The following is a 27,516-nucleotide window of genomic DNA, read 5'->3' on the forward strand; positions in this document are numbered from 1 at the left end:
AAAAAGGCGAAGTAGTGAACATTGAAAATAATTGGAAAATAATAATGAAAACATTGGAGACTTTTATATCGCGACACTTTATATTCGCGAATTTAAGAATTTGTTTAACATTTGTTTTACTTTCATATTTCGCGACATCACGATTTAAAACTTTATAAAATCTCTAAATTTTTGTTTAATAAGCTAAACAAAATCTTTGAATTTTGGCCGTACGCTCGGATAGCAAGCGAAAATAGCGCCTCACACAGAAAGAAGCTTTCATGAAAATTTTCACGATTAAAAACGCGTTAATTTGTCATTGCGGAAGTTTTAGGTAATAAGCTAAACAAAAAGATGTGCATTTTGGCCTAATGCTCGAATTCAGGTACATTTCACACAGCAAGAATCTTGTCAAGCGAGTGAACAGTTTTTTTTTTTAAGTTAACTAAAAATTGTATGTATATAAATTAACTTTGCTCTACAAACTCACACGACAATTTCAGTTATTTTAACCGCATGGTTAAGTCCAGTTCGGGGGGTTTGGTTCAAGAACTTTGCTTTATTTGCAAATCGAGCTAAACAACAACTGTGTGACAATAATGTATATATAAAATAAATGAGTAATTTAAATTGTGGATGGGCGTTGATCATGAAAGCTAAAAGTTTTTACAGAGCACATGCAAAGATAATGCGAAATTTCAGATAATTTAAAACACAAAGCAATTTTTTTTTTCACCCGCATAAGTTCGTATTACAGCAAGCTCGCCCATGGAAAATTCCGAAAACCGTGCGAATCATGTGTATAACCCATATCAGGTGTTTTAGAAGTGTTTGAGAAGAAAGTAGGTCTCCGAAATAAAGTAGTCATTTGTGTATGTAGCATTCTGACTCAATAAACATTAAACTCAAACAAACACTTGTAATTGTCGCATTTGGAATTGTGAATATTGTATATCTTTTCGCCGTCAAACTGCCTTCAGTAACATTTCGTTATTTTTTGACCGAAAAGCGTTGCTACTTATCTCTCTAGAAAAACACACGAAGTTGTGTATACCCGGGCTTTTGTAAAGAAAGAAAAACAGACACACAGGAAGAACTTGGCTAATGCAAATTTTTACCCGGTTGAAAAACTCTAAAACTTATATCTGAAATCAAGGTCCTCAGAAGTAGTTTGAGAACTTCGTTAGTTCTAAAAGAAAACGAAACGGAAAGCAAAATAAGACATTGACAAAACTTTATTTAACGTCTAGGATTTCGGTAAATGTTGTCAGATGTGACAGCTGATTTTCAGGCTTGCCACGAAATGAATAAAATTCTAAAAGTAATGATCCGATCGAAAATCCAAATAAAATCAATAGTGCCTCTTGATGGCGGAAGCCTTTTCGATATTTTAAATCCCGAATAAGACAATCATTATAATAATTATTGTTATTTTTAAGCTGGAGTTTATTGAGTTTATTGAGTGTATATAGTCAAACTGACACATACTAATGGCTAATTAGATGATCTCCTTTAATTAAAGGGACTATGTCGAGGATTTTAACAGATTTTTGAACGGCCAAAATTTATATTTGTGTCGTAGAAAACTTAAAAATAATGGTCCATTTTTTATTAACAATTGCTATTTTAGAGCACTAAAACTGTTTAAAAACGCGTTTGGCTGTGGATGGAAATGGATGCAATTTGAAACGTTAGCCAACGTTTTCAAGTTGTTTCCGCGCGCCGTCAAAAAATCGATTTCCTTTGTCTTCTCAGGTGCAAAATTTATCCAAACCTAACCGAGTCCAGAACTTTCTTACGTATATAATCCTTATTTTACAAGCGCATTGGATTAAAATGTAAGGGTTTCCACAAATTGAAGTACGATGAAAACTTCGTGTTTCTAGCTTTCCGGACAGTTGAGAAAAAGAAGAAAGACCGAAAGGTAAACTGAAGGCTGTTTGACGGCGAAAAGGTTTAAAAAATTCATTATTCCAATTGCGGCAATTACAAATGTTTGTTTAAGTTTAATTTTTATTGAGTCAGAATGCAACATGCACAATAATTACTTCATTTCGAAGCCTTACTTGTTTCTCAAACACTTCTAAAACACCTGATGTGTTACAAATGATTCGCACGGTTTTCCATGGGCGAGTTTGCGGTAATATATACCAACTTATGCGGATGAAAAAAAACAAAATTTTGATTTGTTTTTCACATTTTTGTTAATTAACTAAAATTTCGCATTGCTTGATTTCAAATTTTCTTTGCATATTCTCGGTACAAACAATTCGCTTTCATGATCATCGCTCATTCAAAACTTGAATGAATCATTTTAAGGGACAACGTCACGGGGATTTCGCAGATTTTTGGTCTCAACTGTTCTGAAATAAGTGGCAGGCAACTTTACCCATGAAAAACATTATCTTTGAACATTTAACTGAAGATATAACCTTTATCAGTTGGGATGGGATAGAAATCAAACTACGGCTATAAATATCGATTTTTTAAGGCGCCCGGAAACAACTTGAAAACGTTGGCTTACGTTTTCAAATTGCAAATCCATTCCCATCCGAGCCATCCGCAGCCAAACGCGCTTTTTAACAGTTTTATTGTTCTAAAATAGCAATTGTTTATAAAATAGACCATTATTTTTAAGTTTCTTACGACAGAAATATAAATTTTAGCCGTTTAAAAATTTGTTTAAATCCGTGACATAGTCCCTTTAATTTGTATATATATTCGTTGACAGCTGTTGTCATGCTCGATTGTTTGATTGAGGCAAAGTTTTCGAACTAATCCCAGACTAAACCAATGCGGTTAATATAGCTTAAACTATAATGAGGTTGATATATAAAGGTAGAATTTTTACGCACAATTTAATAAAACAACACTATTAGCTCGCTTGAAAATCTTCTTGCTGTGTTATTCGAGCGTACGACTAATTTTTGGTCATATTCATATCTTTTGTTTAGCTCGTTACGCAAAATTTTCGCGATACGAATTTAATGTGTTTCTCTAAGGGCCTGTTTATATGGAGGAGAGTTCTCCCTTGTAGGAGGTTTATCCTCTTGTTTATATGAGAAAGTTGTCCCTGTTGGCCAAGCCAAACCTTGGCCCTCTCGGTTCAAAAGACTGGCAAGAGTTGTTTTAAAACATTTATTATGGCTGCTTTTTCTAAAATCAGGAACGTTGAAACTTCGACCAAGACCATTTTTTGGACAAATTTACCACCCACTTCGATTTCAATTTATCTGCAATTTTGTTTTGGCCGATTATGGCGTTTGCGCTTGCTCCGTATGTGTCAACTTTTCCCTGGTAGGCGAGACAAAAATAACCAAACTGTTTATATGGAGAAAAAGTTGGCCTTCACCCAGGGCTACCCTGCCCCCCGAGCCAACGTTTCATTTTCTCATATAAACAGTTCGCAGCAATTTATAAAGAAACGTATGAAAAGCTTTCTCGCCTGGGGTGGCTCGGTATGGAGGGTAACCCTCTTACCAACGACAACTCTCCTCCATATAAACAGGCCATTAATCATGAAAATTGTGAATCGAAAGCATTCTCGTCCACAGAGCCGCTTGTCCCTCTTATTCAGCAGAACCTGGGGCACGAGGAACAAGTGGCTTTGTGGACACATGATCTGATTGCCTAGATTTTTAACAAAGATAATTTTAATATAGCCAATCACATCAACCGTTTTAAATTTCTCTACAACAAAGGGGTTTTTAAACGGTTGATTTGATTTGCTGGATTTAAATATCCTTTGTTGAAAATCTAGCCAATCAAATCCTGTGTCCCCAGAGCCACTTGTTCCTCGTGCCCTAGGTTGTGCCGGCTAAGAGGGGACGAGAATGGGTCGAAAGCTTCTTTCTGTGAAGTAGAAACGATTCAGTGGCTTTTGAAAAGAAAAAAGGTGCAGAAAAACAATATGGCTTATGCAAATATGTCAAAAATAGTTTTAGCTATGGTGGCGCCATTCTATGGAACAGCCTTCCATGCCGGAGGTAAGGCAAACAGAGTCCCTTGGGCAATTTAAACATTTAGTCAAACAAGAACTTTAAGGCACGGCATTCTTGGAAAGCAGCTTTTTATTAAAACATTGTACATTGTGTATAGCTTATTATAGAACATCATTATTATTGTTATTATTATTATTATTATTATTATTATTATTATTATTATCATTATTATTATTATTATTATTATTATTATTATTATTATTATTATTGTTATGTTCCTTACGTAATGTTTGCTTAAAGTCCTTAGCGCCGAGACCAAACCATGGTCCTGGGGCACTAAAGGGTAGCCAGTTTTTAGCTTGACAACACCCTCCTCAAAATATGCGCTGTACCCAGCAAGGTTATCTTCTGTAGTTCACTGATGCTTATTTGGCCGGGGATTCTTCCAATATAACTCTCTAGTCCCTTTTTGATAGCTCCAAGTGCTCCAATGATAACTGGTATCGTTTCCGTTCTCATGCCCCACATTCGGCTTGTTTCGATTTCCAAGTCCTTATATTTAGATAGTTTTTCAGTGACTTTCACGGATGTGTTTCTGTCTGATGGTACTGCCATGTCAATAAATTTACAGGTTTTCGTTTTGTGGTCTTTAATCACTATATCTGGTCTGTTGGCTGTTATTTTCCTGTCTGTGTGTATGGGCATGTCCCATAATATTGTGACATCCTCATTTTCTGTAACTGTTTCCGGTTCATGGTCATACCACTTTTCTGATGTCTCTATATTATAGTTGTGATAGACTTTCCAGTGTATATACGCGGCTGCTTTATCGTGTCGGTGGATATATTCTGTTTTCGCAAGTTCAGGGCACCCAGACACGATATGGTCGATTGTTTCGTCGTATTTGTTACACATCCTGCATAGGGGGCTAGTACCGTCTTTGATAATTCTGGCGTGGTATGATCTGGTAGCTAGGCTTTGGTCTTGGGCTGCGATTATGAATCCTTCTGTTTCTGCCTTCAGTCCACTGCTTTTCAGCCACTGGTTGGTTTTGTGGTGGTCGACATCTGCTTCCTTTATTCTCTTTGGGTATCTCCCATGGAGAGCTTTGTCCTCCCACTGCTTTGTTAACTTTTCTTGGGTCTTATTTCGTGCCATTTGTTTGGTTCTCTTTGCACATTTTGTGGTTGTTTCATCTGCTCGTTTGTCTGGGATTTGTAGGTCTAGTTCTTGTTTGAATTGCTCTGCTTGCTTTTGTATAGAGTACAATTTCTTTCTGCCATCATGTTCTTGCACTAGTTTGATTAGGGCATCATTAAGTATGTATCGAGCCCTATCGTGGTTGTTTTGTAAGAGGCTTCTAATTGGATAAGACCCCTAGCACTAGCATTTCTTGGGAGGTAGAGCCTGTCTACATCTGCTTTGGTGTGATGCATCTTTGATAGGGTGAGTAGTTTTCTTGTTTTTGTGTCTAACCTCTTGATTTCACTCATCTTCCAGTCGATTATGTTAAAACTGTAAGTCACCACTGGGATGGCTAAGTCACCACTGGGATGGCTATTATTATTATTATTATTATTATTATTATTATTATTATTATTATTATTATTATTATTATTATTAATAATAATATTATTATTATTATTAATGTAATGATTATGTACAGTAGTAATATATCTGATGACATGTGTGGTTGAAATGAAGATTATCTATCTATCTATCTATCTATCTATCTATCTATCTATCTATCTGTCTGTCTGTCTGTCTGTCTGTCTGTCTATCTATCTTTTAGATTTCCAAATTTTACAGCTCTCGGACACAGATCTGTCAACCAAAATGAGAATGATTTAGCATTTTGAGAGCCATCCTTTGTTTCATAATGTAACCTGGATTGGAACAGATGATGATGATGATGATGATGATGATGATGATGATGACGATAAAAGATTTGTAAAGTGCCATAGCCATGGCGTATGGCACTTTACAATAGAATTGTATTAAAACGGAAATTACATTAAAAAAAATTTACATCAGTGATAAACCTGAAAAAACAAAGTTACCCTCTACCGATACCGATTGTTCGACTTACAACATACAACGAATCGAAAACAAAAACTTTCTACGTTACACAACAATCTAGAATCATTTCACATTTCAATTACACAGGGTTCTCGGCTAGCTCCAAGTGATTGTCAGTTTCTGTAATTGTTATTTCAGAAGACACATGTGTGGTTTTCTTGCAGATTAAACGTAAAGATAAAAACTCTTTCCTATATTCTTTGTTGCTGAGAAAGTAAATCCATGGATTCACAACAGAGTTGGACATCGACAATATCAGGGAAACTTTGGTTCCAATTTGCCCTTCAAAACCGAATTGAAACAAAATATAAATGATCTGACTTGGGAGCCAGCACCCTGTTAGGACAGCGGCTGTGATAGCACACATGCGCAACAGCAACTTTTGTTGGGTTTGCGCCTGCTGCGTACTTCCAAATAAGGACGGAGCTGCTTTAATACGATACCAAATATGGATAAATGAAGCCCAGATAATCATTGTCGGAATAAGAAATGTTACAGTGGCGTAACTTATAGCAAAAGCCTGTTGCCCCACCTTACCAAAATTATTAGGAATAGATACGCACGTATTATTCTTAAATTCGATTTGGGTAAACCTATCAATCAGCAATAAAGCACTGCAGACGAAAATACCCACTATATACATGAAAACATTTTTCCTGGCAAAGAAAACTTTGTGCCTAAACGGTATAATTACTGAAGACCATCGTTCTAATGCTAACAGTGTGACAGTCAAGATAGACGCTTTGCTGAGAAGAAATACAAAAAACCTGTTTTCAATCAAATAGCAGAAAATATACCCAGCAGGGCCCACGAGGGATGGATCGGTGGTGATGTGAAACAGCGGTGTTGCAAAAATAGTCACCCCTGCAAAGAAAAACAGAAATTAATTACATCTGTAGATTTTTTTGAAAAGGCCCAGCAGTGATTAAAGGATCACTTTTCTTTGAAATGTCAATACATATTTATGCAAGCAAGTCGCAATGAAAACAAAGCTGGTCACCAACAGGGAATTTAATACCTTAAAATAATTGGTAATTGTATGAAATACTGTTATATATTGATTAATATGGTAAATGGTTTGAACCCAGGAGTATCAGTAGGTCGTATAGTGTGATCGTCCGTTTGAGAGTAGTTCTGAGAAGAACTGTTGTTGGTGAATTGATTAATGTAAGCAGAATTTGCACTTTGGCAAATTGGCTTATGTCCTATCGGGGATAACGAGAATTTAGTAAGTAAGGAAATGGTTCCAATAAACTAAGGACGATCAGAACTGGTATTCTGATAAAAAGATACATTAGTAATCTTAGTAATTGTAAGTTAACATTTTTAAGTATTTTAGTATTTTTCAATTAGTATTTGTAAATTAGCAACTTTAATTTTGTAACACGACCCCACAAGAGACAGGTTTAATTTATATCGTACATAAATAAAAGTTTTTGCATTGTATTGTATTGTATCTTTGTCGTTGCCTTTGTTGCTCCACTATTTAACTTGAAATGGATGATTGCTACTCCGGCCGGTTGCTGCGCGACAATATGAGTGAATTTCTTGTAATTTAAATATTGAAATTTATAGCTTGATTTTATATCACATGAAAATAGATTTTGCAAAAAAGACCCCAGTCGCAAATTAAGGGATCTTCAGAAAAATTCCTAATATTTGATTTGTAGTGCTGTAGGTCCCGTATTCCTTTCTCCCTCTACAGTCTAGTTTTTCCTTTTAAAATATTGGAACGTCCTGGAGCAAATTTATGATCTTGTATGGACTGATTGAGTTTACTTCTCAAACAAGCAACTGCTGGCCGCTTGAAATTTATCATTATATATAAAGGGACTATGTCACCGATTTTAACAGACTTTTGAACAGCCAAAATTTACATTGGTGTCGTAGAAAACTTAAAATAGTGGTCTATTTGTATTAACAATTGCCATTTTAGAGCACTCGAACTGTTTAAAAGCGCGTTTGGCTGCGGATGGCTCAGATGGAAATGGATTGCAATTTGAAAACGTTAGCCAACGTTTTCAAGTTGTTTCCAGTGTTTCAGCCGGGCGCCTTCTAAAAAATCGATATTTATAGCCGAAGTTTGATTTCTATCCCCGAATAAAGGTTATATCTTCAGTTAAATGTTCAAAGATAATGTTTTTCATGGGTAAAGTTGCTTACCACTTATTTCGGAACACGGTTTAGACCAAAAATCTATCTACAAAGTCCCCATGACATAGTCACTTATATCTATGTGTGCTGAAGATTAGTTTGAATTCAAGAATCAACTAATGTTACCTGTCATCATATCAATCGTAGCTAAAGTCAGCAGTAGAATATTGTGAGGCTTTTTCAACCAGACGGGCTTCTTATACAGCAGAAAACAAAACAGAGCGTTGCTGACAATCGACGCCGTTGCAATGAAACCAAACGTGGCCCCAAGCGCTGCACTCATGACTGGCAGAGTTCACTTTGCAAGGGTCAAAGGAAGTCTGTGAACTATGGAGAAATTAAAACGCGTTTGGTCAACATAAGTATAAATCTCTTTGTGGCTTTAGTTGAATAATCAGAGGCACCCAACAGACCGTTTCGGCGAACATGTGTTCAGAAGACCTATAATCGCCTACGATTTTTGGATTAACGTGTAATGAAAATCTGAAGCTTTCTTTAGCTCAAACATTTGTGACATGGGCGAGGTAATGCCTGTTTTTTCGAAGAGAGAAATATGTCGTTTACGGTACGAAGAAGGCCAGCTACGATTTTCGAGAAGGCAACAGTGGCTCGTAAATTCGGGTAATAACGTTTCGTTCCCTAAAATTTTCTGAAGTTTGAAAGTTCAGTTAGCATATCCGAAAAGAAACGCTTTTCTTGGCGTTGTTTAAAATAAGTATTTACATCGCACAAAATGGACACCTATAAGGTACGTAGAAACGGTGTTCCGGCACCTATAGTAAAATTGTCCCGTTGGCCAGCCCTGAATAATCGCGTTTTTTTATTATGTTTAATATTTCCATGTAAATATACCTTGCTTTTGGATGTGTCTTTGCTCTTGTTTATGAGGTGGTCAGTTACTGGTTTACGATGTTTTTTCTCTGGCGAAGTTTAGTTTTGAGGTTTTGCTTTTTTATAACATAAAAAATATAAAGTGTTAACGTTAAGTTTAGACAACATTTTCAGAATACCTTATACTTTAGTTTTCTGTGATGTACATTCAAATCTGTCGTCTCCTTCCTCTTCGTGGCCTCGGTCTTAGCTGCGTCGCTTGTTTTCTGGCGTAATTTAACGTAACACCTTGTAGCAACCTAGAAGTTGATTGTCAATAATATCGACTATTGTTTAATTTAACCGGAATTGTTTTGGTTATTAAAGGCCGGGTCGCATTTGAGTCGTGGTAAATTTTCTGTCAATTTTCAATGGCACAAAAATTTGATTGCGCGACCGTTAATAAGCGGCATAAGAAAACAGAGACTTGACAGCTGTCCCTTGCACTTTTAAAAGTACAGTCCGACCTCTATTAAGACTATTAAGCGGCCACCCTAGGGACTTTGAAAAGTGGCCGCTTATAATTAATAGAGGTACAATATAAATTGGATAGGAATGGCAGTAAACATGATTTTATTGACTCTATATAGCAAAATGCTTTTAAAAAGTGAATATATAAAGATAAATCAAAAATTCATTGTAAATAACAAAACATCAAGTGCATTTCCAGCCTATGCATAGTTCTAACTCTAACACAGAGGGTACGTAGTTGCAATGTACAGTATTTCTTCGGGTTGAAAATGTAAAGAAAAATATGCAAAACATCGTTGACAAGTTTCTTAGGCCTTCAACAGTTAGTATGTAAAAAAATAAGCGCAAGATATTTCACGGACGATATATATCATCTGTCACCATTTCGCTTGGAAAGATAATTTGCTGGCCGCTTAATGGAGGTAAAAACCTATATAAATAATACACTTGCGACAGCAAAAAGGTGGCCGCGGCCGCTTAAAAGAGGTGGCCGTTGAAAAGAGGTTTCAAATGTGACAAATAAATCGGGACTTTGCAATGTGGCCGCTTAATGGAGAGTGGCCGATTAATAGGTGGCCGCTTAATAAAGGTCGGACTGTACACAAAAAGTATTTTTAAAAGTACACTTTTACCCGTGTAAATTTTCCGCGAACGGAGTGTAAACAAACGTAAAAATGGATCGAAATGAAGCCTTATGGGTCGCTTTTTTGATACTTCTTCTTCAGAATATCAGCATTCAGCAGCAACAAATGGTCGTATTTTTCATATTATAAATGAGATGGATGCACAGTTGCCAGGCAATGCTATAAAATATCGCGGTTAGGCTACGGCGAAGGAATCAGTGATTGCGGCGACAACGCATTGGCCCCTATACATGGAATATTCCTCGTCCCGCTGAATCTTAGTTCGACACAGTGGCGGATCTAGGGGAGGGACCCGGCGGGCCCGGGGGCCCGCCTTATTTTTTGGCCTAATAGAGGCCCGAAGGGCCGAGAAAAATTATTTTCGAAAGCGGGCTCCCTCCTTTCCTGGGCCTGGATGATCGGGCCCCCTCACTTAGCTGAAGGTCTGCATCCGCTACTGCGACATACATAGAGGATATTACATGGTTGCGCGGAGATATGAAATTTATCTTCGAGTGTTCAAATCGATATCTCACGAGTGAGCGCAGCGAACGAGTGGGATATCAATTTGAACACGCGAACCTACTAATTACGATGTTTTTGACGATTTTCCGAAGATTGCCGACCATTTTCCGAAGATTTCCGAAGATAAGCAAAATGTTGTCCGAAGGTCGTAAATAAATAAATAAATCAACTTTGTTTAAATAAAATAAATCAACTTTGTTTAACGAGGGTTGCACATAACAGTCTTTCGACTGACAAACCTGTGGCCCTCGGATTCCCGATCGAATTGGAATTTAGAGGTGTTGGTTTTTGTGGAGGGAGGAAAACCGGAGAACCCGGAGAAAAACCCTCGGAGCAAGGACGAGAACCAACAACAAACTCAACCCACATATGACGCCGGGTCCAAGAATCGAACTCGGGCCACATTGGTGGGAGGCGAGCGCTCTCACCACTGCGCCATCCCTGCTACCCCTAAACATTCGTACGAATGTTTCCGAACATTTTCCGAACTTTTCCGAAGATTGCCGAAGATTGCCGAGGAAGATCCGAAGATGTTTCGACTTAATATCGATTTACTTTGGCTCATTCGGCATTGAAACAGGGCAAACTTCGATATCGATATCTTCACATGTGAAAATAACATGTTATTTTCACGTGTGAAGATATGATTTTTTCGTGCGAAAGATTTCCTGGTATTTCACTGATGTTTATATAATAAACTATAGTGATCCTGCTATATATATCCCACAAGAGTACTTTCGACAGCAGTTACGTGTCAACAAGAATACGTTTGATAATAATAGCATCTGTAACATTTTTAACGAGCATAATTCCACGTATAACCTGAGACAATCAGATTTTTCCACTCCTAGATACAACACTGTTACTTATGGAAAGCACTCAGTTTGCGTTATGTAGGACCCAAACTATGGGGAAAACTTTCTACGGCTGACAGATCAGCCAAGACTCTGCAGGCTTTCACAAACCGTATTCGCAAAAAAGATACAACTCCCTTAATGGACAGCGGCTGTAAGGGATGCATCCTATGCTGCACTTAGTGCCTCTCAAGTCAAAACATTATTATAAGATTTTAACATTTTTTACACCATAGATTATAATAACATTTTTATATGACTTATATATATTTTTATTGTATTTATATTTAGTATTAGTGTAGCTTTTAGTTTTTAGCAGTGTCCCCTAATTAGTATGGTTTTATTTTCCAGGCTATAAGGCTTTGACACTTAAATAAAGTTTCTTATCTTATCTTATCTTATCTTATTATACGGAATACTCTTGGTGCGAGGATCAACAGGGAAAATTCAAAATTCCGAGATTGTTTGCCGCCGGAGAAAGTGTTAGCTTTAGGACTTTATCGACTAGCCCATGGTAATTCTTACTCGACGATTGCTCCAGCCTTCAACGTTGGTAAACCAACTGTCATTGAGGCAGTCCAAGATGTTGTTAATGGTCTCTATGAGAATAGGAACGATCACATAAAGTTTCCAGAAACCCTCAGGCAGAGGTGAATACGTCAATTGAAACATTTGCAAACTTGACTGACCTGCCGAACGTTGTTGGAGCAATTGATGGCTTGCGTCTCAAAATTAAAGCGCCAGTCGACAGCGCCCCAGACTACTTTAGTCGTTATCAACAGCACGATTTTATTATTCAGGCCGTCGTCAATGGAAGGAAGCATTTTCTTAATTTTGCCTGTGGATTCCCCGGTAGTACGCACGATGGTCGCGTTCTAATTTAAGCCTGGTTCTCATATGATCGTCCCGATCGTCGCTGTCGCTTCTGTCGCTTCAAAAAGTTTGCTTCCTCCAATCAACTGTAAATGTGGCTGGCCAATAGGACCATATCTTGTTGGCGATAGTGCCTATCCGCTTAGCCCGTGGCTTATGAAACGTTTTCCAGAGGGAACACGAGATCGAGATGAGATCAAATTTAACAGAGATCGACTCTCTCCTCCGCAGAGGCCTCTTTCGCATGTTTCGTGTCCTTTCGTGTTTCGTACGGGCTGGGAAATGGAGAGAGGTTTAAAGTAAGCGCGCGGAGCCTGGAGAGAATCGAAATGCGCTCCCCCTATTTTTCATTTTTCGTGTTTTTCGCCTCCCTCCCCCCGTGTTTCCCCCACTAAAGGAGCCTCTGCGGAGGAGAGAGCGATGGAGACGACATTCGAGACCTCCTAAAAGAAACATTGTAGGGTTTTAATTTTTAATTTTTTATTTATTTTTCGTCGTTGTCCAATCCTAATTTTTTTGCGAAATGAATATGCATGTTGGATAAAAATTACAAATATAATGCCCTAGATCAAGCTGAAAACCAAGAAAATCACTATCAAATAAATATACGTCAAATTATATGTTTTCATTTGGGCATGTACTCTCCCTTTTATCATAATTGTGTACAATATATTATTGTAGAACTCAGTTGTTTCTGTTTTGAACGATTGCATAGATATGTATATAAATGGGTATAGGTATATAAATGGTAAATTTATAACACATTTAAACTTTGGGTTTTGCTGAATTAGGGACGGTTCATTTTTTATGAGATAGGGGGGGCTGGTGGGATTTGAGGGGGGGCCATCCGAAAAAATTTGGCTTTAAAGGAGGGGCCAGCCAAAAAAATATGGTCTGTAAGGGGGGGTCACTAAATATAATTGTACTTTTAAGTGTTGTAAAGTGGCTTCTGTAAGAGTAAAAAAAATTTGCCAGAATGCCCAAAATAACATTCCTGAGGTTCTCAAAATTCAATTTTTCCCGGGGGAGCATGCCCCCGAACCCCCCTACTTTGTTATGTACCAAAGGCCATTAACTCAACCCAACAGGTTATTAGTTACAAGTGCAGACAACCCATACTAACAGACGACATCCACAATAAACAGTTGAGGCAATGCCAGCTATTTGGGATGTGTTTTTTGTACACTGATAAATTCTTTATTCACAAGGCTCGATATATTTTAATTTCACTTGATTATTGTTTTTTTTTTTTTTTGGGGGGGGGGGGGGTCATCGAAAAAAAAAATTGATTTCGCGGGGGGGCCAGGCAAAAATTTTCGATGAAGAAGGGGGGGCCATTATATATAACAGTGACTATCTATCAAATCCCACCAGCCCCCCTACCCCATAAAAAATGAACGGTCCCTTAGACATTACAATCATGCTTACAAAAACAAATGCTTCCCTTTACTATCACATTATGCATAGAGTTCAGTTCAAGTTCACCTAAAAGTCTCTATCCTTTTTTTACGTTTTGGCTTTTGTCTTGAGTTAAAAAGTTGGTCAATACCCTAACCAGTACAGTGGCGGATCCAGACCTCCAGCTACGAAAATAATTGCGAAAATAATTCCGGCACTTCAAAGAAAATGCACCATCTAGCAATGTATTAATTTACTTGTCTATTTTCGATTTAAAAAATGTTTGTTTTTTTTGTTTTTGTTTTTTGTTTTTTTTCATTTGCTTTTTTTTTTTTAGCCAGCGAGCGCGGCCTCGTCTTGAGACCGAGAGTCCCAGGGTAAACGCGACAGCCAATCAGAAAGCGGCGCACGAAGTTCAAGTCTTCGTTCGAATGTTCGCGTGTGATGCTCTTCGGCCATTTTGATTGTGTTGCTTCTGCAAGGCTAGTTTCCACGGTGTTTTGGTAAGTTTTCGATAAAACGTGACCCTTTGACTGTTGCTAGTTTAACGATGGATTTGTTTTAATTTTTCTCAAGCAGTAAGAAGACTTGATGGTTTTAAACTCTGTTTGTTCGCAGATAAACTGTCGAGCGGTTAAAGAGCCAGGCAAATCGATAAACAACCAACGGAGAAATATTGTGAGCTTCAGAAAGAACAACTATGCCTTCTAAACTCTTAGATTACGACATTCTGGGTGAAATAGGGTCCGGTTCGTACGGGACATGCAAGAAAATACGTCGAAGAAGCGATAACAAGGTATGGCCGGCGAAAGTAGTTGAATAAATTGAGCTTGCAGTGTAAAAATTTGTGTGTTCCATAGTCTCGTTTTGTAAAATAAATTTTGCAAGAGTAGGCTTATTGAGTATAGAATGAAGACCAGTAGCAATTATTTGGACAAACGACACAACTTAACACATGTTCATGTCTAAATGAATAATTTCATCGTACATTTTCTCGATATCAAATGAGACTTGTATAAGCTTTTTATTTAGTATGTTTCTTTGCTATGCTGGTCGTAAAAAATGTGAAGTCAGCTTTAATAGTCAAAATGCGCTATTACTATTTTCAGATTTTGGTTTGGAAGGAACTGGACTATGGCAAGATGACGGAGGTTGAGAAGCAAATGCTTGTGTCAGAAGTGAATCTACTAAGAGAGCTAAAACATCCACATATTGTTCGGTATTATGACAGAATCATTGATCGCTCAAATACAACAATCTACATCGTAATGGAGTTTTGTGAAGGAGGGGATTTAGGAGCATTAATAGCCAAACACAGGAAGGAAAAGTAAGTGTCAGTTCCCCCACGGAGATCTGTGCAACTGTACATGTAAATTACTCTCACAAAGATTTTGTAAACATTCTGACACTTGTAGAGAATGTGCCTCTTTTCCACCCAGGGACATTGGTTGGTTACAGTGTACCAGCGCAAATTCTACTACCGAATTAGGTAGACTGTTTTTCGGAGCCGCATGAAACAGTTGTCATTGGCGACAAAGACGTGTGTTTTGAGTCACGTGGGTTACAGCTGTCAAATGAAAAGGTAAACGCACGTGAGCACATTCCTTAAAGCTCGTTGAAACAATGAAAACACTTCTGATTGGTCGATCTGTAACGCGCCAAAATTTGAACGTGCCTCGGGATGGTTGTCCTGGCCCCTGGGGAATTGAATGTCTGTGCTTTATGCAAATCAAAGATTGTGCACGCAATCGTAATATGTGCTGTTTTTGGATGTATTTCTGTTTGGAGACGACATCAACAGTCTCGGAGCAATTATTTTTCACTTAAATAAGCATGTTTAATGTATAACGATGTTTAATAACAGAGAATGATCCCAAAACAGCACTCATTACAATTACGTGACACAACCTGAATTTGCATAAAACCGCAGACATGTCTAGTCTCCGGTGAATGAATTAACGGTCGAATGGACGAATGACTAACGCCTGATCGCAGGTTATACAACGAGCAAAGGAATGTGGCTCACGTGTGTTTACCTTTTCATTTGACAGCTGTAACCCACGTGACCCAAAACACACGTCTTTGTCGCCAACGGCAACTGTTTCGTGCAGCTCCGAAAAAACAGTCTACCTAATTCGGTAGTAAGGATGTTAGTATTCTTGGTGCAGTGACATCATGACTTACCGGTTTTAGTTTCTGTAATAATACTGGGAGGGGGTTATTAGCCCTCTGCCCAACCCCACCCACCTCCAGGCTACAAGCCCCATCTACCCGAAGCAAGCTGGTTTTAAGGTGCTAGCAACCCGCCCTCACACCTAGAATCTGTCAGAGTAGTCCTGCTTGTGCTAGCAACCCGCCCTCACACCTAGAATCTGTCAGAGTAGTCCTGCTTGTGCTAGCAACCCGCCCTCACACCTCTAGAATCTGTCAGAGTAGTCCTGCTTGTGCTAGCAACCCGCCCTCACACCTCTAGAATCTGTCAGAGTAGTCCTGCTTGTGCTAGCAACCCGCCCTCACACCTCTAGAATCTGTCAGAGTAGTCCTGCTTGTGCTAGCAACCCGCCCTCACACCTCTAGAATCTGTCAGAGTAGTCCTGCTTGTGCTAGCAACCCGCCCTCACACCTCTAGAATCTGTCAGAGTTAGTCCTGCAGGTGCTAGCAACCTGCCCTCACACCTCTAGAATCTGTCAGAGTAGTCCTGCTTGTGCTAGCAACCCGCCCTCACACCTCTAGAATCTGTCAGAGTTAGTCCTGCAGGTGCTAGCAACCCGCCCTCACACCTCTAGAATCTGTCAGAGTAGTCCTGCTTGTGCTAGCAACCCGCCCTCACACCTAGAATCTGTCAGAGTAGTCCTGCTTGTGCTAGCAACCCGCCCTCACACCTAGAATCTGTCAGAGTAGTCCTGCTTGTGCTAGCAACCCGCCCTCACACCTCTAGAATCTGTCAGAGTTAGTCCTGCAGGTGCTAGCAACCTGCCCTCACACCTCTAGAATCTGTCAGAGTAGTCCTGCTTGTGCTAGCAACCCGCCCTCACACCTCTAGAATCTGTCAGAGTTAGTCCTGCAGGTGCTAGCAACCCGCCCTCACACCTCTAGAATCTGTCAGAGTAGTCCTGCTTGCTGCAAGGGGCATGCTTCTGGAGGAGAGGCTATTTGAGATGCGAGCCAGGTCAGAGCATTTTCTAAGGGTTTGCAGCTTATCCCTAACCCACCCTGTGTCTAATCCTAACCCAATTCAAGACCAAATTCTAAGGGCAATCAGGCAAGATGCTACATGTAGCCAAGGGCAACATCCCATCCAAGGGGGTAGCTGATGCTCGCCCCCTGAATTAACTGAAGTTACATGTATGGCCCTGAATTACAAATGTAACTTATAAGTTGAACAAAATGGTCTTTGGGACCTAAAGGAGAGTATGCTAAGGAGAAGTGTCATAGGTTTCATAAAGTGATGTTACCCCTGATCTTTTCATATCAGGAGATATATTGAAGAAGAATTTGTAGTGAAGATCATGTACCAACTGGTAGAGGCACTTCAAGAATGTCATCGCAGGAAGGATGGCGCTCATGTCTTACACAGAGATCTTAAGCCAGCTAATGTTTTCTTGGATAGTAACGATAATGTGAAACTTGGAGACTTTGGGTTAGCAAGGGTACTTCAACATGACACAAGCTTTGCCAAAACATTTGTTGGGACACCATACTACATGTCACCAGTAAGTTGAAACGTGGCAACATCAGTGTGCAAGGAAAGTGTGATCTGATTGACTAGGTTTGGGGGAATGGGGTGGTTGATTTTTTTCTGAAGTGGCCATAACATTTGGTTGTGGCCCGTCTGTTCAATGGAAGGATGTTGCAGACCTGCGATCATGCCCTTCTTCCCTATTTATTTATTTTTATTTTTTTTACACTTCGTTTGTCTGTGGTGATTGGTAAACTGAATATAATTAGAAGGAATCATCCAATCTGATCTTTTAAGTCATTAAATTTTCGGTGGCTTCTGTCCACCTTCATCAGAGAAAAATAATGTTTGCTATACATTAGCATGCGCTAAGCATGTTTAAATATGCCATCCAATTTTGAATTTTAAGAAGTGGAGTGTACATGTAAGCACTGGGAAGGGATTTTCTTTCATTAAACGTGCTGGAATCCATCATTGAGTGTCACGACTCTAAGAATTTTTTATTTTTTTTGTTTGTTTTATTCATGTGTCTTGTCTACTGTGCATAAAAATTATTTATTATTTTATTTTATTTTTTTTATTAGGAACAAGTGAATAAACAAAGTTATAATGAGAAATCAGACATCTGGTCACTTGGCTGTCTGGTTTATGAACTCTGTTCCCTATCACCACCATTCACTGCTATGAACCAGAGAAGTCTTGAAGCAAAGATCAGAATAGGAAAATTCCGTCCAATCCCTGATCAGTATTCACAGGAACTGAGTGAAGTTGTTAATTCAATGCTAAGAGTAAATGTAAGTTTGTAGGCTCCAGTGTATATGTAGGTTTGGTGAAAATATTGTTCAACAGGGTTCTCATACTGTACATGTAAGAGGGGGGGGGGGCGGGTACCTGGGTACCTGTACCAGGATACCCAAGAGTCAGTACCTACACTGTAGCTACTTTTAAATCGAACATAAAGAAATTTGCATTCTTTTCTGCCCACCTACTCTCCTTTTGGTGCAGACCTTCTCAATTTAAAACTTAATGAAACCCCTGTTAAATGTGATAAATCAACTTATATTTAGAATAAATTCTACACTGTATTTACTTTCTGTATTGTCACCAACGATTTTAATTTAAACTTTTATGTACAAATGCAGGAAGACCGTCGACCATCAATAGATAAACTTCTTTGCAGCCCACTTTTTCAGAGATTTCAAAGAGACCAAGAACCACAGTTATTGTAAGTATCAACAAATGTCAAGCTTGTAGGCTAATATTGAAAACAAGGAGAGGCACCAATTGAAAAATTAAAACTTACGTGTGACAGTCCCTTAAAAAAAAACCTTTAGTGTTCATAAACCAGGAATGCCCCCAACCCCCCACCCTTCTTCTGCCCAATCAAAAAATCTGATGTTGGATTCTCCATTTTTCCATGGTCTTTATGATAAAATGCAAGTTGGCACCTGATTATGAGGCAATTCTAATGGGTTCTGATGATCTTTTTTCTTCGATTTTTGAACTGTGATATATTATAATGTTGTTTTATAGAAATGATGGGAAGAAAAAGGAAGAATTCTGCAAAAGATGGGAAAAACAACTAACTGAGAAACAGAAAGAGTTGGACAGTATGTATTAATATATTGTATTAATAATTATGCTGAAGTACTCAATCATTACATTTGACAATAAATTTATCCATTTAACATGTCATATTGAAATCTGAGTCATTAACTGAAGATTTTGTAACCTTCCTTAGGGAGAGAGAAAATGCTAGTAGAAAGAGAAAGATCTCTTAGTGAAAGAGAGGAAAAAGTAACAAGGTATGATGACAATCCAGCCCAAAAGGGCTGAATTTAAATTTTAAAAATCTTACTGAGTTACGATATCGTTGAAAAGTTTTTGCCCAGCAGCTCTCATCAAAAAGGTCAAGTAAGAATTTCATTTCACAGCCTTGAATGCAACATACACTCAGTAATTTATTGCTTTGTAGCATTTTATTTTATTTAGAAGTCACAATTGGAATTTTATTTAAGACTCTAAATCATATGATTTGTCTCTTAGAGCACGGATCTAGCTAAAAAAAACTAAGCTGGCTGGTTAAAAAGGCCAGCCGGCTTTTCTGGTCATCATATCCTCAAAATTATCTTAAGTCTTTCGTTTTTTGGTGAAATTTCAGCCGGTCATAAGCTCTCTTTCAACCAGTAAAATTAACCGGCAGCCGGCTCTTAGCTACATCAGAAACCCATGAGTTTCTGGCTACATCCCTGTTATAGCCATGACTCCATGGTTATAGCCATGGTTTTAGAACGTGTAGCACCGGGGATTAATCAAGATGATTTTTTTATTAACTTTTAATTTGTTTCTCATTTTTTCCCTTGCACAGGGCTGAAGCAACACAACGTCTTCTTGGCCTCCAAGAGGCTGCGCCTCCAATTTCCAAAAGGCCATATTTATATGGAAACTTAGCCATGGATAAGGAGAATGATGTCTTTGCTGTGAAAAGGAAATTTCCCACCTTTGATCCTGAAAACAGAGAAAGACTTTTGAAAGATGCGACAAGTAACATTTTTGGCATTGATCGACATCTGCCAGAGTTAGGATATAGGCATCCAAATATTGCTGCTGGGAATGTCAGAGCTGCGCGATTGCTTTCAGACTTTAGATAAAGATGCCTTTACTTGATTATCATCTTCAAAATTTAACTTAACAAGTATCCCCTTAATAAATCCACCCCTTTTTTCATAGAATATAAGCGAAATAAAACATACAGTTTTACATGTACATCCATCCCTTCACGCATGCCACAAGAGCACACATCATTTTTCTTTTCTTTTCTTTTTTTTTCAATCATTAGCAAAAAATCCAGTGTATTTTCACAAAATTATATCATGTAAATTATGTCTTAAGTTTAGTTTCAGATTAGTGTATATTTTTCTTTTCTATTTGTTTATACTTCCACTGTAAGATATTGTAAATATTTATGTAGAAATAAAAGAAAATATTAATTTCCTAAGCCTCCTCTGTCTGTTGTTACTTACAATTAATGATACAGATGTTATTTTGTTAAACATTGACAACCAGAAACAAAACTGTTGCAACACTTTTTTTATTTTTTTTCTCACTGAAGTCCACTTATTAAATACATAATATGTATGTTGTATGTTGTGTGGTCAATACAAATGAATGTTTATATAATAAGTATCATGTTACATCTTTATGTACATGTACATCACAAAAGTCTAAATGTCCTATGTACAGCAATATACAGTATGTACAGAATGATAACCTCAAAGGTATAATTATTTTGTCACTAAAACACTAAATAATATTTAAAAACGCAATACAATGCTTATAAGACCCCCCTTCCAAACATCTTCCTATCTTATATGCCCTTCCCCTTTCTATTTAAAGCTTCTGGTATCTCTATAAATTATTTTAAAGGTTCAGTCACTTGTTTCATCAGCATTTTTTTTTTTTTTTGCTCTTCTGTTTTATCAGCACATAAAAATGGCAAGCATGCCATAAAATCTTGGTTTGTACTTTGCAGGAATTATTAACTGTCATTTGCAAATAAGTGGCACCACTTACAGGCATAAACCTCAAATTTTGTCAGCAATGTTAAAAATTAATGACCAAAAAAATTTAAATTATTGATTTGCTGAAGAATCGTTATTTTTTTGCACTAAGTGATGCTGCTAAGATGAAAGTGACCGATTATTAAAAATTTTCATTTTTTGCATTGTTCATTTAATACAAAGTACATCAAATCAAAAAATAACTCGCCGTTTTCTTAAATAACTCTTAATAATACATGGATGTACATTTCTCGCTTTTTTTCACCAACATTGTCCAATATCTCAGCCAAAAACCTGATCTTTATTATCGGTGGATTAATGAATGCCTCTTACAGAGGTAGTTTTCATGTAGCCATGTCATCTGAAGACCTTCCTTGAACTGGAGTGTTTTATAACCATGATGGTTTGAACATCTGAGGAATCACACACGAATCTCCCTCTCAAAATCTTTATGTTCGGAAACTCTCCACTCTGGGTTGAACTCTCTCAAACCTGAGGGTACCACAAAAAAATTGCCTGTGTTAGTATATAAAAGAGTTATCACAAAATTCCAAGTTATACATATTTTTTAAGCCCTCCAGTCATCAGCTCAAGGAAAAAAGTAGATAATCCCCTCAGAAAACCACACAGACTAAAACAGGATTAAAACTGAATAAACTTCTAATGAGTCATGTTTATATTCTACAAAGTTTCACGTGGTACATGTAGTTGTATTGATTTGTGTGTACAGTACAGTTAATTAAGCTTAATGACCATAAAGAAGTCAATTATTATTAAACTTTGCTAAAACTTTTTTTATAACTCACAGTAAAAATATTAAAGCCTATCCAAAAACCCTTAAAAATGTTAATAGGTCCTGGGTTCAAGTAGTCTTTTTTTGATTATCAATCAATCATTCTTACCTGCTGAGTTTAAAAATGGGCTTATCACTGTCAGAAGCATTCTTTGGTCTCCTGAAAATAATTATAAAATATTTTATATAAGATTAAAGCTCTCTGACATACACAACATTTAAAAGTTGACATCCCCCGCTAATAACCTGTCTGCAATGCATGTCCATTAAGATGTCAATCACTACAAAATATTAAATAAAACAGTTTTAAAATTTGCATACCTCATTGCATTTCTGTTCTGTATCTCTCTCTTTTCTTCCATTTCCTGTTGTTGTTTCTACAGTAAAACATTAAATGTCAATCGGTGCTCTAAAATCACTACTGTATGCATACATGTGCTCTTCAATAACACGCAAAGTCAGCACAAGTCATCTAACTGGACATCTTAGGAAATAGAAGCTCACTTCAATACATTTGTTGGTTCAAAAGATCACATTAATTTTGTCTGTTGTGATTGGTAGAGTTTGGAAAAAAATTGTTTGTTTTTGCTTTTCAAGGTCTGTTGGCTGTCAAAATAATTTTAAAAGATTGATGGTAACGAAAAACACAACTTTACGCTTTAAAATTCCCTTGAAATTTTATACTACCTGTTTTCTTTGTAACATCACTGGCTATATTGCCAAACAACAGCAAAATAGTTGCAATTAGAAATGAACTGCCTTATTCACATTCTTGCCATTTTGTTTTTACCTTTTTATCGTCTCTTTCATTCTTGACCTTGTGTCGTTGTTCCTCAAACCAGTCTCGTTGGTAACCCATCGACAACAAATGCCCAAAGTTCACAGGCTGGTTTTCACTAATAAGAAGCAAGATAAAAATTCATTACAAAAAGATGTCAGAATCATGCAATTACTGCTGCAGGAAAATGTTAACATTCTTCAAGTCTGATTGTGACTGGTATGAAAAAGAATCCATTTGCTTTGCTTAGGGCCAAGTGATAAGCTGCAAGAGAGGATACTGTACCCCCTCTTGTAATCGCACTCTCTGAAATTTTGAATGAGGGGATATGAAACTCTCCCTATACCAGACCAAGTATACTGCTTACTTTGCAACCTCATTTCTAAACAAGCCAAAAAAATCACTAGCCTTTCCCAGACTCAATATTTTTCAGAAACTTTATTACTATTGCAGTCATTTGCTACTGTATTTTAAAAACTTTTTTCCTAATCATTTATAACCCTACACTGTATGTATTGGGACACCAGCTAACGGCACTAACTAACTACCGGTAGTTCAATTTACTGGGCCATACAACATGTATATTTTACTTACATTTTTGGCAGTCTAGCTTGTCTTCTTTGCACCTGAGGTTCATTTTTCTGTGCTTCTTTCAGTTCTTCATATCTCTTGTCTGTCTTGTGAGTCTTCTTCAGAGGGGGAAGTCTAACATTGTTGGGGTTCTGTTTTGTATCTTTGGCATCCCTTCAAAAGGAAAAATTTTATAATGTATGTACATTTTAAGTCATTTTTTTTTAGTAAAATAATTATCTGTTATACCAAATCTATTTCAAAATTTTATTTAATTATGTCATACATTACTTTTCATGTTTGTTCTGAGAATTTGGTGGTCAATATCAAGACAATAATTAATATTTTCCCCTGCTTGATAATTTTCTTAAAAATCATATTGCGGAGAGGGGCAGAGGAGTCTGAATCTCCCGCCTCCCGTACCTTTAACTCCCACTTCCCTAATGTCTTACTCCCGCCTCCCACCCCTTTCCAAAGCCGTTCTCCCCTCTTTATGCCATATCTATTGGAAAATTTAACTCGTTTTCTCCCAGTTCCCGCCACTTAGGAATTCTGTTTCCCGCCCTTCCTGCCCCTTTTCTTCCAGGCTCCCACTTTATTCTCATCTCCTATCTCGGACGTACAAGCAAACTCGTACCCCCACCATCGTACAAGGGCGGGGGGGGGGGGGGAGGATGGAACCCCTCCCCGGAGTTTTTGTTATATTAAGGCGTAGCGAAATTATTTTGCTCTCAGAAGAAAGCCCGTAGCTTACTCTACAAGATGGCATAATTTTAATTGGCCGTGACGTCACATGACGTCATTAGAGCCGCCATCTTGGATCCACCATCTTGGATTTCAACATTTTCTTAGAAAGTCACAAAATAACGGAAATTGATGCAAAATCAAGTCAGAGTGCTTATGGAATGTTAAAATAAACAAATCGTGCAATTCTGTTTAAAAAAACTGGAAAAAATAAAGAAAAATGTTAAAAATGACAATTTTTGGCAAGACCTGCCTGTATTTATGACGTTGTCATGGCAACGTCAAATATCATGGACACATGGTTGACATATCAAAATTTCGGCAAAGGATGAATGAACAGCTACTGTAAGTTTCAGTACTGTAGAGTAAATCGTTTTCTCAAAATATGGAACAAACCTTATGGGGGAGGGTGGCATCCACCCCCCCTTGTACGTCCGAGGGTTAACAGTATTGAAATTGAGACATTCAATGTTTATCAGTCTGAACACACTCTTACCGTTGCCATTTTGACAGGTTGTCAAATCCCATGATTGGTCGCTTAGTTCGATAAGAACCTGTCACAAATTGATCTTCGTCTGGCACATCATGGACATGCGAGTGGACGTACCATTCAGGAAGGACATGATATCTGAAAATACCACACAAAACATATTCATGAAATTGATTCAATTAATAAAGGTTATTACATATTATAGAAGGCCACAAATCCGATTTAGATTTTGGGCTAGTGGTGTCAACTGCCCAATATGAATTTAGTAGTAAGTGATACTTGATGATAGTATAACTTCAATTGAACTACTTAATTGCCAGCACTCTGGACTACGAACAGTCCCTTTTTTTGCAGGGTGCGCCTTGCCCCGCGTTGTCCCCATTTTTTGTGTGATCATTTATTTTAATTTTACTTCCCTCGATGGACTCTTCGAAAAAATAGGGACTGCTCATAGTCTACCAGCACTATGGAAATGGTGAAAAATCTTTTCCTGGTGGTGCTCAGTATATCAACTGTTTTTTAGTCTCCCTATAGTCGGTCGGTATAAAACGCAGACCATGCAGACTGCAGACTGCAGACCGTGCAGACCGTGCAGACTGAGTAATTTTTTCTTCTTCTTTTTTTACATTGTGTTTCACAAAACTTTTCACGAACGGTTTCCGAAGTTCGTTTGAAATTCGCGAAGTTCGCTACGAACTTTAGGGGGAATTTCATTATGTAGTTGTCAATCAAATTACGAACTTCGAAACGAAATTGTGAATTTCACGTGCAGCGAAGTTGAAAGGTTGAGGAGTTCGCAAGTTGAGAAGAAGTTCGTCCAGTTTGTTTAATTTGATGCAATGAATCCGTTCCCAGTACAGCAAAAAGCAATCCCAAGTCCAGTAAGGCAGGACATCAACGGACTAAAACTGAAGCAAGGCTGCCCTGAAAATGGTTTGTGAATGTTACAACTGAGTTTTCCCAATGTCACCCGACACCCGGCTAAAAATAGATTACAAGTTCTGCCGTGTGCAGTTTCGAAGGAAAAAATTTCAACAGATGAACCGGTTTACATATAAAAATACTGTTTGTGTGTGCCGTAAAAATCTTCTAAAGAGAAAAAAACGTTTTCCTTCTTGAATACACATCAGTTTGGAAAATCTGCGGAAAACCAGAACTTTTCAATTCCGTGTTGTTATACTTCTGTGTTTACACAACACGCAAGTCACGCCATCTGTCTGTTCGTGATAAACTCTGTTCCTCTGAAGTTCGTAGCGAACTTCGCGAATTTCAAACGAACTTCGGAAACCGTTCGTGAAAAGTTTTGTGAAACACAATGTAAAAAAAGAAGAAGAAAAAATTACTCAGTCTGCACCGTCTGCACGGTCTGCACAGTCTGCATGGTCTGCGTTTTATACCGACCGCCCTATAGTGGCCATCCCAGTTGACCATAGAAGAAAGCTTTGACTGTTATAGCGTCACCATATACCCTTACCCTTCCTTGTGTTCTTTGTGTTCCTCCATGTGTTGAGCTTCATCGTCATAGTATTCATCTAATTCATCTTCTGCTGGATGCTCGTGATCAAACCAATCGACTCTTGGATACGCAACTGGTTCTTCGGCTTTCTGAGGTGGAGTGCGAAATGACAACAGATTCTTTCGGCCTCCTCCCTTGGCGAGTTTTATGTACTTTGAGTCGGTATCTCTTATCCACTTTCTTCTAAAGTGTCTGTCGTCACCCTCAGGATGTGCCTGCTCATCTGGGAGTCCCCCTATCCCTGGGATTTGTGATGCAGGGGGTGCTGCCTTGGGAGTTTGGACAGTCTTTTTACTGGGAGCATGGTAGTACCAATCTGAAGAATAAAGAGGAAATTTTAATAAAATATGTTAGTAAAGATGTCAAACTTTTGACAACTACATTTTTGTAAGCTACAAGACTCTTGTACTGATTTTGAAGGCAGACCAGGATCACGAATACAAAAACAGATCCTTTAGCGTTTAAGCTTCACGAGTCTTCAGCCCAGCAATGTCAAAACTTCCAGTGACCATCTCATATCAGTTATTACGATTAAAAACGATCGTTCATTAGCGATTTAAAGTTTCCGAGTCTTCCTCTTTATGTAGTGCAGCGTTAAGCGAAACCAACTGAACATACGAGCAATAAATTGCATGCAATTCGCACAAGAAGTGAACTTTTGAAATGAAGATTTTCAGCTGATTGCCGCGTTGTTCTTCGACTGTAAGTTCCCTTGTGAATAAAATAAAGATCGAAATCTCGTGTCTAGGTGAAACGTATACGAACTAAGCACGATTTGGGAAAGAAATAAGCATTTAAATTCTGCAGAACCCTGGCTTCAACTTCGCTTTTTGCTGTGACAACATGGCGGTCGAAAACAAGTTTCACAATAGTTGACATTTCTACACGTACACACGAAAAAACCAAGCGAAAGACTTACCTTGAGTTGAAATGTGTGGGTTAGGCATTTAAATCGTTCAACTTCCTTGGAAGAATGTCTTAATTTTATCGTTTTCTCGGGTACGCTGTTATTTCCAACTGCCGTGAAACGAAGCAAGAACAACTCTGACGACGCTGGACGATGGCGGTCGCTTTGAAAAAGATTATGTGTTTGTTTCTATGGTAACAAAATTTCCAAACAGCTGTTGCGTGACGAACACATCACGCATCTCCAAACGCATCCCACATCACGGACCGAACCGAACAACAGTAGTGAAAAGCCGCTTAAATAATACGGACGGACCCGCTTATTACGGAATGTTTTGTTTCTCAGAAGCTCATACAATTAATTTTACATTAACCCGCTAAATACGGACAACGGACACTTTCTCTTTTCTTTGTAGTGACAGTGTAGTCATATAAAATAAAGTGACTCCTTTCATTGCTATAATTCAACTGTACTTTATTTAATAATTAAGATACTATATTCTTTACATGATCTCGTGATTAGTTATTTTATATTTAATGAGGAAAGTAATTTTACAGTATGATTGGGTAATAACGTCCGTACAATAGTAACGCTATGTAACGCAATACTTAGTTTAGGTAACGCAATACACTACAACACTCTCTCATACAAAGTTAGCCTCGCTTACACTTTTCGGTCATTGCTTATTTGTGCACCGTACAATTTCATTTG

At 37.9% G+C, this 27,516-nt stretch overlaps 4 protein-coding genes and 1 pseudogene across 6 annotated transcripts; 2 read left to right on the forward strand and 3 right to left on the reverse strand.

Moving 5' to 3' along the window:
• Positions 1-4,109: 4,109 nt before the first annotated feature.
• Positions 4,110-5,073, reverse strand: LOC144630163 (uncharacterized). Its single transcript, XM_078488457.1, has one exon. It carries the CDS (start codon positions 4,833-4,835, stop codon positions 4,275-4,277), a length of 561 nt encoding a protein of 186 aa, XP_078344583.1. The 5' UTR covers positions 4,836-5,073; the 3' UTR covers positions 4,110-4,274.
• Positions 5,074-6,006: 933 nt separating this feature from the next.
• LOC144629793 (allatostatin-A receptor-like) lies at positions 6,007-8,436 on the reverse strand. The gene is made up of 2 exons (XM_078488001.1): positions 8,280-8,436; positions 6,007-6,863 (listed from the first exon to the last, which is right to left on the reverse strand). Exons 1-2 carry the CDS (start codon positions 8,434-8,436, stop codon positions 6,079-6,081), a joined length of 942 nt encoding a protein of 313 aa, XP_078344127.1. The 3' UTR covers positions 6,007-6,078.
• A 450-nt stretch (positions 8,437-8,886) lies between these two features.
• Positions 8,887-12,672, forward strand: LOC144629764 (uncharacterized; annotated as a pseudogene).
• A 1,516-nt stretch (positions 12,673-14,188) lies between these two features.
• LOC144629519 (serine/threonine-protein kinase Nek2-like) lies at positions 14,189-20,445 on the forward strand. 2 transcript variants are annotated; one of them, XM_078487747.1, is made up of 9 exons: positions 14,189-14,270; positions 14,386-14,563; positions 14,877-15,094; positions 17,244-17,481; positions 18,032-18,241; positions 18,590-18,672; positions 18,981-19,057; positions 19,189-19,252; positions 19,816-20,445. In XM_078487747.1, exons 2-9 carry the CDS (start codon positions 14,468-14,470, stop codon positions 20,096-20,098), a joined length of 1,269 nt encoding a protein of 422 aa, XP_078343873.1. In that variant the 5' UTR covers positions 14,189-14,270; positions 14,386-14,467; the 3' UTR covers positions 20,099-20,445. The 2 variants fall into 2 exon arrangements, with proteins under 2 accessions (XP_078343873.1, XP_078343874.1); XM_078487748.1 differs by having other exon boundaries at positions 18,590-18,666.
• Positions 20,446-20,522: 77 nt separating this feature from the next.
• LOC144630702 (uncharacterized protein C7orf57 homolog) lies at positions 20,523-26,976 on the reverse strand. Of its 2 annotated transcripts, XM_078489080.1 has the most exons (8): positions 26,818-26,976; positions 25,857-26,214; positions 24,389-24,520; positions 23,173-23,322; positions 22,591-22,696; positions 22,122-22,177; positions 21,910-21,960; positions 20,523-21,499 (listed from the first exon to the last, which is right to left on the reverse strand). In XM_078489080.1, exons 1-8 carry the CDS (start codon positions 26,843-26,845, stop codon positions 21,457-21,459), a joined length of 924 nt encoding a protein of 307 aa, XP_078345206.1. In that variant the 5' UTR covers positions 26,846-26,976; the 3' UTR covers positions 20,523-21,456. The 2 variants fall into 2 exon arrangements, with proteins under 2 accessions (XP_078345206.1, XP_078345208.1); XM_078489082.1 differs by lacking the exon at positions 21,910-21,960.
• Between the last annotated feature and the right edge of the window lie 540 nt (positions 26,977-27,516).

This window comes from Oculina patagonica, chromosome 11 (genome assembly GCF_052425735.1).
Source record: "Oculina patagonica isolate OP01 chromosome 11, crgOcupat, whole genome shotgun sequence".
NCBI classification, from domain to species: domain Eukaryota; kingdom Metazoa; phylum Cnidaria; class Anthozoa; order Scleractinia; family Oculinidae; genus Oculina; species Oculina patagonica.